The sequence below is a fragment of the Mastomys coucha genome, unplaced genomic scaffold (genome assembly GCF_008632895.1).
Source record: "Mastomys coucha isolate ucsf_1 unplaced genomic scaffold, UCSF_Mcou_1 pScaffold13, whole genome shotgun sequence".
NCBI classification, from domain to species: Eukaryota; Metazoa; Chordata; class Mammalia; order Rodentia; family Muridae; genus Mastomys; species Mastomys coucha.
The window spans coordinates 63,768,092-63,778,204 of NW_022196895.1; the positions used below are offsets into that span (position 1 = coordinate 63,768,092).

Below are 10,113 nucleotides of genomic sequence, written 5' to 3' on the forward strand. Positions count from 1 at the left end.
TTCTTACGTTGGATATCGTTTACTTCCTATAGGAGCCTTGAAAGAGCAGTCCCAGGCACAGCTCAGTGAAGGGTCAGTCACACTTCAGGCTGAAGACCTGCAGAGGAACTCCCAGGTGGACGGAGATGACAGGACACTAACTGCCAGCAGAGGCCACACAGAGGTAGCGTGAGCTCTCCCGAAAGGGCGCCGTAGACGGTCTTGCTATGGTTTTCAAATAAGATGGACCAAGGTCATCTGTGAAAAACGTATGCCCATATTTTTCTGGCTTCAGTTTTATTACAGTGTCCTTAAAATGAGAAACATATAAAAAATAATTTATAATGTACATATAGAAGGATGTATAAAACAGACTTACAGTGAATGCGTTATCACAGTTTGTGTGTCCCAGATGAAGGAAAAGAACACTGAGGTCTGCTCATGCACCCTTTATGTCTTCCCACCTGATGTCCCTTTAGACTAGGCCAGTAGACTACCAGTGTTTACCTTCAGAGCCATGAAAAGAAAAAAATGAATGAAAAAAAATAGAGAATATTGTCAATTATTCAGAATTCTTTTTTAAAAAAAAATTCTAAACAGTATTTATTATTAGTACACTAGTAATAACTAATAGTACTAGTTATAGTATTATAGTACTATAATTTTTGCCTGTTTTTAACTTTGTGTAAAAGACACGCAGCATGCATTCTTTTCTTTGGCTGTTTTTCTTTCAGTTTTTATTTGCTAAAGGAATGTATAGACAGTCATTTTCCTTAGTGTGTTGTGTTCTGATATATGAGTGTTAGTGAATGTTTGGGCTATTTGATGTGCTGAAACAACCTAGTACCTTTGCCTTGTTGGCTGGCCCACTCTACCACCCCTGGTCTGTGTGTGTCTTTGTTGAGTGCAACTGATGGTTCACACATAAGGTTTGTGACTTACATTGAAGTTCCTTTGCCATAGTTTTTGGAGTAGCTACACCAATATAGTTGTGTCCCAGTGGTCTGTGATAGTTTGTGTTGACATGACCTCTCCTCGCATATTACTAACCATTTGAGTAGCTCTGTAGTGGGATGTCTTTGTTTTAATTTGTATTCCTGTGATTGCTAATGAAGTTAAGTTCTTTTATACTTTTATTGGTCTTTTGTGAAGAAGTTCCATTCTTGGGTTTCTTTATATCTTTTGGTAGGATCCTTTGGGTAGACATGAGAGTTTTACCTGTTTTCTTCCAGTCTGTGACTCATCCGCCCTTTTTTCTTAAGATAGGTTCTCACTGTATAGCTCTAGTTAGACAGGGATGAACTGTGCTGTCCAGGCTGGGTTTGAACTTGTGTAAGTCTTCCTGTCTCAGCCTCCTTAATGCTGTGATGTCACATGGGAGCCACCATGCCTGGCTTGTTAGCCTTTTCACTATTTTTTTATTTGTAAATTACTTTTTAAATTTTATTTTATGAGCATTGGTGTGAGGGTGTCAGATTTCCTGGGACTGCAGATACAGATGGTTGTGAGCTGCCATGTGGGTGCTGGGATTCTGAAAGAGTAGCCAGTGCTCTTAACTACTGACTCATCTTTCCAGTCCCAGCCTTTTTACTCAATAGTATCTACTATTGTTTATTTAACTAGTTCATTAAATTTCTTTATTTCATCAATATGTTGACTTTTTAATAAATCGGATATGCAAGATAATTGTTTTTGTCTGTGTTATATTACTACTAAATATTGTTGCTTTGATTTCTACTATTGTTGCCTTGGTATCTACTAAAATCATTTTCATACAGTTTTAATATACCAAAGAACTAACCCACCAACAACCATGTGCTTTTAATGAGATTAATCTATAGAATACTAAAGTCCATCATTGTAGTTTTCCTCTGCAAATTTTCCTTTGTTTTTTTGTTAGTTTTTTTTCTAAAGTTGTTGAACATTTTAATATTTTTCTTCCTTTCTCTGGTTCACTATGTAGCCCTGGCTATCCTAGAACTCAGTATGAGAGCCAGGCTGGTCTTGAACTCATCAACACTATTTCAATCTCCCTACTGCAGGGATTAAAGGTGTGTGCCAACTAGCCTGTCATTTTTATTATTACTTTTGTTTCTAGAAAAAGTTATTGTTATGTAGCTTAGACTGGCCTTGAGCTCCTCTTTTTTTCCCCTAACTTTTTGAGATGAATGTGTAGCTCATTCACTGAATTCTTTCTCTTTTCCTAATATTTTCCTAATATGGACATTTATCTAGTGGGATGAATTTTCCAAGGCACAGCTTTTGCTGCATCTTGTGTTTCGTCTTTCTTTTTTTTTTTTTTTTTAATGTAAAGTCTTTAGACACACCAGAAGATGGTGTCAGATCTCATTATAGATGGTTGTGAGCCACCATGTGGTTGCTGGGATTTGAACTCAGGATGTTTGGAAGACCAGTCAGTGCTCTTACGCACCGAGCCATCACTCCAGCCCGTGTTTCATCTTTCGTTATGTGTTTTGATACATCATATTTTCATTATTCAATTTCCTTCCTTCATCCTCCCAATCTACTTATATCAGAGCTTTTCTCTCTCCTCTCCTTCCCATTTTGGCTGTGCTGAGAATTGAACCCCAGGCTCCACACATTCTTAGGCAAGTATTCTACTGATTGATATCCTCATCCCTGTTCAACATCTTTTTAAAAAAACTTACTTAGGTTTTCAAGCATTTATAAGATATTCCAGATTTTTAATTTTTATTTTATTTTTACTATTTTAAATCATTTATTTTTTAAATTGCGTGTATGTTGAGGGTAGGGTTTGGACGTATGTGTGCAGGTGCCTGCCTGCTGGACTTTGGAGCTGTGGGCAGTTGTGAACTACTTGACATGGGTGTGGGATCTGACCTCAGCTCTTTTGTCAGATAGTTCATGCTCGTATCCACCGACCATCTCTCCAGGCCAGTTTCCAGGTTTTATGTTGCTTGTGTTGTGTTCAAGATTTTTGCTCTTAGTTGTTTATTTTATTGAGCCATCTTCCGTGTGTCTGGATTTGTTCAGTCATTGAAAATGCGTTTTGTTCACTTGGAGATACCTGTTCTATGACTTTTGCTGCCTTCTTTGTTTCATAATGCTAGATAAGAATGATAGTTGGTTGAGTCTTAAAATTGTTGTGCTATCCTTCAGTTATCATCATGCTGTTGACATCAGCATGCTTATCTGATTTTCATTTTCAGTCTATTTTTTTTGTTTGTTTGTTTGTTTGTTTTTTGGTTTTTCGAGACAGGGTTTCTCTGTGTAGCCCTGGCTGTCCTGGAGCTCACTCTGTAGACCAGGTTGACTTCGAACTCAGAAATCCGCCTGCCTCTGCCTCCCAAGTGCTGGGATTAAAGGTGTGCACCACCACCATCCGGCTTGTTTTTACTTTACATTTGTTGAGGCTGTAGTTTAGGTCATACAAATCAAAATTATCTGCCTAAGTCAACTCTTTGCCATTCTGCACATCTCTCTCTGTTCCTATTGTTTTTTACTCCTAAGGTTGCTATCAACCATGTAAATACCAACTTTTTCCCTTAGGGTTGTCATGCTGTGTTTTACCCATAATTTTTTTTTTTTTAAAGATATATTTTAAGTATCTGAGTACATCGTAGCTGCCCTCAGATACACCAGAAGAGGGCATCAGATTCCACTGCAGATGGTTGTGAGCCACCCTGTGGTTGCTGGGAACTGAACTCAGAACCTCTGGAAGAGCAGTCAGTGCTCTTAACAACTGAACCATCTCTCCAGCCTCCCTAAATTTTTTTTATACTCAAACATAATACATTTGTTTATTTGTGTTCACATGCATGTTTCTCAGAGACTGATGTAAAGGTCAGAGGACAACTTGCAGGAGAGTTCTCTCCTGCCATGTGCCATGTGGGTCTCCGGGTATTGAATTGGGTCATTAGGCTTGGAGGCAACTTTTACCCACTGAGCCGTTTTGCCAGCCCTTTACTTTTAATTTTTCCTTGTTCTTATTTTGAATCTTTTTCATTTAAGAACAGAGAAAAAGATTTTTAAAAAAATCAGTTTCATAGCCTTTGTACTTTTCTTTAGGGGACACTAGTCCAGGAATCTGTTTGAGTCCTTTCTGTTTGATGCTTGTTTCCTCTGAGCTTGCTTTGTTTATTTATTGTTCCTCTTTTGGATTGTATATTATATGAGTTTGGTTTTTTTCTATTAACTTCATATATTTTTTCTATATTATATTAGCAGTTATCCAAGAAATTATAACCTGTCTCTTGATTAAATAATGTTTAATTAAACTAACTTTTTTCTTCTCACTCTGTATATCCATCCATCCTTCCTTCTTTCCTTCTTTCTTTCTTATCTTCCTTTTTTCCTTTCTCCTACCCTCCCTCCCTCCTTCACTTCTTCCTTCCCTCCCTTCCTCCTCACCCCTCCTCTTTCCCTCCTTCCTTCATTCCTTCCTTCTCTCCTTCCTTCATTCCTTCCCTCCCTCCCTTCCCCCCACTCCTTCCTCCCTCCCTGCCTCCTTTCCTTCCTTCCTTCCTTCCTTCCTTGCTTGTTTGTTTGAGACAGTCTCTTATGTAGCTCACATTGGCCTTGAACTCCTTGTGTAACTGAGGGTGACTGAATTGATCTCCCGCCTACATGTCCCAAGTGCTGAGATTATAGACATGTGCCAGCACACTGAGCAAATGGGATGCTTTTACCTATGCTATTAGGTTCCAGTTACTCTCAGCAGGAAGTTAGCATTACCTATCCTGCTGTCACCAGAGGTACATATTTTTGTATGTCTTTACCATAATAGTAGTTTATAGTTTTTACTCTTGGGCCCATCTCAGTTTTATACCCGTGATTCCCATTATGTCTTGCTGCACCTAATTTTTAAATAAGTTTTATCATAGGTTTGTATATTGTCTAGGGGTAAGCATATATGACTTGGTATGCCGCCTTGGAACATAGCCCTTGAGTAAGAGAAGACTACACTAAATGAAGATTAAACTAATCTGTACATGGCCTTGTATGTAGAGTGAGTTAATTTAATAAAGGTTTCTTACTTCTAGGACACTTTCTGCCATAATAACGAGCTTCAGGAATATAAAAACACACTGTCTGGCAGTGGAGATTCCGTGCTTAGGATAAGCACCATTGCTTCAGCGTTCGCAGACGTGTCAGTGAACGCTGACCCTGCCCAGCTTGCTGCCATGGTGAAGGCACTCACAAATAAAGGGAGAGGCAAGACTTTTCAGGATGATGGCACACAAGAGGACCGTTCGATCATCTCTCACTTTCTCCTTAATGATTTAGAAAAAAGTAACCGATCCAATGTATTTGATATGGAGAAATACCTTACAAAAACAGAACTTAGTAGCTGTGAAGGTGCACGAGAGCCCTTTTCAAGCACAGGCACGTCTAATGTGTGGGATTTACGTTTGCCGGAACAGCAGACTGTCGAAGACATGAGTATGGTGAACGTTTGTGCTACTGATACAAGTGAAGCAGAAGAAGGTACAGCAGCTATTTTCTGTGGTGAGAATCTAGAGAGTGATACTCAGGAATCGCTTAGAACAGTGACCTCTTCAGATTCAGTTCTCACAAACAGGAGAGAAAATAAAAACACAGCCATGCGGAGGATGCCACACTTAGTTGATGAGTTACTGGATATGCAGAACAGTGAGAAAGCTGCCTCAGTTTCCATTGCAGCATCCAGGAGTGACTCATCACTAAGGAACCCCAGAGAACCTTCCTTTAGCATTGTAGAACAATGTGAAGAAATACAAGATAACCGAGAACACAGAAGGAAGAAAGAGTATGTCAGCGAGACAAGCAGCAGGGACAGGCACGTCACCTTTGAAGACGGTCACGTAGTCTTACCTAAAAGTGTTGGTAAGTGTAGTGGCTGGTCACATTGCAGATGTGTGGGATTGGTGCTTTCTGTTCTTACTGGAGAATATACCTTTCTCATAGATTTGAAAAGTGCCTCTCCTGAGAGTGGTGGATCTGGCTTTCAGGACGAGGAGAGCTTCAGACTGTGTATGTCACCACTCAGTCATTCTTCTCCCAGTGAAACTTCTGGAAACTCATCAGGGTAAGTACTTGCCTCAACCTTATTTTTATTTATTTATTTCTATTATTTGAGAATTTTATATAGGCATATACTGTGTTTTGATTAGATTAACCCCTACTTAATTTTTTTTTTTCCTTTTTGGTTTTTTGAGACAGGGTTTCTCTGTGTAGTCCTGGCTGTCCTGGAACTCACTCTGTAGACCAGGCTGGCCTCGAACTCAGAAATCCATGTGCTGCCTCCCAAGTGCTGGAATTAAAGGCAGTGTGCCACCACTGCCTGGCTTAACCTCTACTTACTTAATTTCAAAAATTTATACTATGTATAGGAAAATCAAATTATAAAAAATCAAAAAGAAGAAAAATCTCCCATTTTTAGGTTCATTTATTAAAGGTGGTACATAAAATACTTTGAATTTCTTTACTTCAGTTGTTTCCCACCTTAGTTCATACTGTTCATACTGAAAGGGTTTTTGACAGCGCCTACAGCCCCCTTTGTCTATTGAAGCCAGTAAGCTTTGGGCAGCAGGCTCCTTGCATTCCTCCTGTCCATTCCTCATACTGGCATTGTTGATACATGCTGTCATACCTGGTGGGTTTTTAGTTTGTCTTCATTGTTGTATTTCTTTACATGGGTGCTGGGGATTCAAACTCAGTTCCTTATGATTGCCTGCAAACACTTTACCCACTGAGCCATTTCCCCAGAGAGGAAAAAGGTTATTCCAGCTTGCACTGCCGGGTAGTCCATCACCGAGGGAAGTGAGGGCAGTAACTCAAGGCAGGAACCTTGGGAATGCTGCTTGCTGCCTAAGTCCCTGACTGCAAGAGTTATGCTTAGCTAGCCGCCTTACAGTCCATGCCTATGGATGGCGCCACTTAAGACAGTGAAGGCAGTTCCTCACAGACATGCCCACATACCAACCCAATAAAGATAATTAAGACTTTGTCAAGTTGACAGTTTAATGCTAACTGGGACAGGAACTTTCATGGTTTATTCCGTTTTTCTAGTATTGTTTAGTATATCATTTGTGTTTTACTATCTTGTTTTTGTTTTTTATTTGGTTTTTTGAGACAGGGTTTCTCTGTGCCCTGGCTGTTCTAGAACTCCTTCTGAATACCCAGGCTGGCCTCTACCTCACAGAGATCTACACACCTTTGCCTCCCGAGTGCTGGCATTAAAGGTGTGTGCCATCATGTCCAGCTCAAGGGTTTTACTATCTTTAAAGATTATTTTACTTCATGTGTCTGAGTATTTTCTTCACATTTGTGTAAGTGTACCATGGGTGTGTTGGCCTGAGGAGGCCAGAGTTGTCAGATACCCTGTGGAGTTCTGGGCAGCTTTGAGCTGCCATGTGGCTGCTGAGGATTGAACCCACGGGCTGAAGGAACAGCCAGTGCGCTTAACCATGACTTGCTGATTTAATAGCATTGAGATGAAAATTTCCCTTTAATTTTTAATTCTGTAAATGTTCTCTTTTGTGGCTTCATAAGAGATTGTTCAAGTGTTTTCTCTGTTAAAAGGTACTAATAAATGAGCAAATTTGAGTAACTACTGAAATTTCAAATCTTCTAACTTTTTCAAGCTGTCTTTTTTTTCCCTTGTGAATTCAGGCATTATTTCTGAAAAATATTTTCCTGCTTTATTTTCTTCTGCCCTTAGGAGAGAATTCTCATGATACATTTGTGGAATACATTTTACAATTTTAAAATTACACTTCTCTGTGGGTTTGTGGTGATTGTACTCATATTCATGAAGGTGCATATGCCTCAGTGCGTGTGTAGAGGGCAATCTGTAGAAGCTGGTTTTCTCCTTCTACCACATGAGGCCCGGGGGAATCAAACTCAGGTCCTCGGGTTTGGCAGCAAGCGCCTTTACTGAGCCATGTGAGCAAGCACCCCTAGGCTGTGGTTGTTCAGCTTTCTTCTTTTCTTCCCAGATCTGGGCTGAAGGCTCTGATATGGCTGATGAAGAACAGAATAAGCTAGAAGTAACACCAGTGTGTGTGTGCCTGCGCGTGCATGCGTGCGCACGTGCATGAGTATGGCTGTGTGTGTGTTAAATAGATGTGGGTTTCATAACAAAGGCTGTTTTATCATTTTGCTTTTTTATTTTATTTTTTTAATGGGTACTAGTAACTGATACCCAGGTTGGTTTGTTTGTTGTTTGTTTTTTTAAGCATGATCTGCCACTGTGCCACATCCTTAGCCTTCATCCATTGGATTTTTTTAACTTAATATATTGTGAGTATCTTTTTGAGCCAGAGGACAGTATTCAGCAACATGGTTTAGGGTTTTTGTTTTTGTTGTATGTTAGCAATGAGAACAAGCAGTCTGCCATTGAGCTATATCCTTAGGCCTAAGGCATGGTTTTCGGTGGCTAAGGGTGTTTTGTTGTATGCTTGTGCCATGCCTTAGTTCATCTTGTATGGCATTTAAGCTTCCTACTTTATTACCAAAAATATACCTTTTATGAAGTATTTTACACTTATCATTAATTTTTTTCTTTCTGGATGAATTTCTCAAGTACAGAATATCTGAGTCAAGAAGCTTTTTCTAGGTGCTGCTGATTAATTGTTCAAACAAAAGTTGTTCACTTTTATCTGTTTTTACATTTTATTACCTTTCCTATGTCATTTTCTGTGTTGGTTTTGCTCTTTGAGGATAGGGACTTTTTATTTTAAATGGTTTTATTAACAACTGTTTGTCAGGTAATCCATAATTTTTGAATGAATAGCTAATTGTTATGTGTCTGATTGTGGTATTTATTAATGAAAATGAGGCAACATTTTCTTTAATGGTAGCTTCTTACCAGGTAGGTCAATAGCAGGAATATAACTGATCTTTTTAATTAAAGATAGTAAATTTGTGGTTGAGTTTCCTCAAGCTTATAGATAGACAGAGTGGTCATTTGCTTATACAAATCTAACACTATGCTTGCATTTTTCTTGCAGATGTATTGGGGAGTCTCTTGATTCAGCTTATCACCAGAGGTTGCACTTAGAGAGTGAGTTGTCTCAGATGGCATGTTCCTATGCTGACATAAGTAGGCTGACTTATGTGTCTGAAAAGGAAAATACCTTTCCTGTCACAGCTGCTGCTGAAAGCTCAGAGGACCACAAGGTGGGTGGCATTTGGACTGTTTCTTTAATAAGGCTTTGAGACCAAAAGTATTAGTGATGCTTGACTCAGACTGGAATTCTGGGCTCTTTAACTTCTGTGTTGCTGTTCTGTATCTTTAGAAGGAATTAAAGTGTGTATGAGTTTGTACTTCTGTCTCTACTTTGCCTCCTGAGCAGCATTGATCTACAGGTATAAACATAAATATTTAGAGGCACTTTGACAACATGTCCTTGTAGCAGAACACTAGTAGTAGGTTCCCTTAGGGTCTGTGGCCTCCCTAGCCATGGGATTTTGACCAGGATTCCTGTATCAGGTATGACTTCCTTCCCTTAGAGCAGCCCTCAAATTCAGTTAGAAAGCATTTGGTTACCTCAGTAACTGTTAGGCCACTATTCCCCCCCATCCCCCAGTGAGTTCTTCTTGGCAGATCAGTGTTGCAGCAGCTGGGATTCCCACTGTGTAAGCCTATTGATGACTTTTCTTCTGTGATTGGCATAACATCTTTCAGTGTGTAGGCTAGCCGACAGGGAGGAACTTTCTGGGTCAGGTCTAGCTTGATTTCCCTATGCTCTGCAACCAAAGTGTGCTGTGTCTTCAGTAATAGCTTCTTAGCATCTAGTTATGGTGAGCAGCCAAAGCAGTTGGCAGTAGCCGTGTTGTTTTGGGAATCTGTAAGATCTCCTTGACCTCATCGAAGGGATTCTAACCTGGCAGTGGAATTTCAAACCCACATCTTCTAGAGGAAGCATTGTTCGCCCATGCAGTAAAACTCTTTAAAATAAACTTACATTTTTAATTAGCTTACAAAGCCATGGGGTTCCATAAGCTTTTGGTATATATCTTTAGTTTAAAATAATCCATTCCTTTCCCCTGTCCTCTGAGTCTCTTTTCTCAGCACAGTGCTTAACTGCTGAAAGATGGGGCCAGGCAACTTCCCCGCCCCTTCCCTGGATTACTAGTCCTCCCCGCCCCTTCCCTGGATTACTAGTC

The 10,113-nt window shown here is 39.8% G+C and overlaps 1 protein-coding gene across 5 annotated transcripts in view; it reads left to right on the plus strand.

Moving 5' to 3' along the window:
* The window catches only part of Cep192 (centrosomal protein 192), an 88,818-nt gene that overhangs the window by 25,357 nt on the left and 53,348 nt on the right, over positions 1-10,113 (plus strand). For all 5 annotated transcript variants that reach the window (XM_031365946.1, XM_031365947.1, XM_031365948.1 and 2 more), the window contains exons 16-19: positions 33-163; positions 5,004-5,826; positions 5,908-6,028; positions 8,955-9,123. In XM_031365946.1, the coding sequence (XP_031221806.1) occupies positions 33-163; positions 5,004-5,826; positions 5,908-6,028; positions 8,955-9,123 (1,244 nt within the window). The remainder of the gene's footprint in view (positions 1-32; positions 164-5,003; positions 5,827-5,907; positions 6,029-8,954; positions 9,124-10,113) is intronic.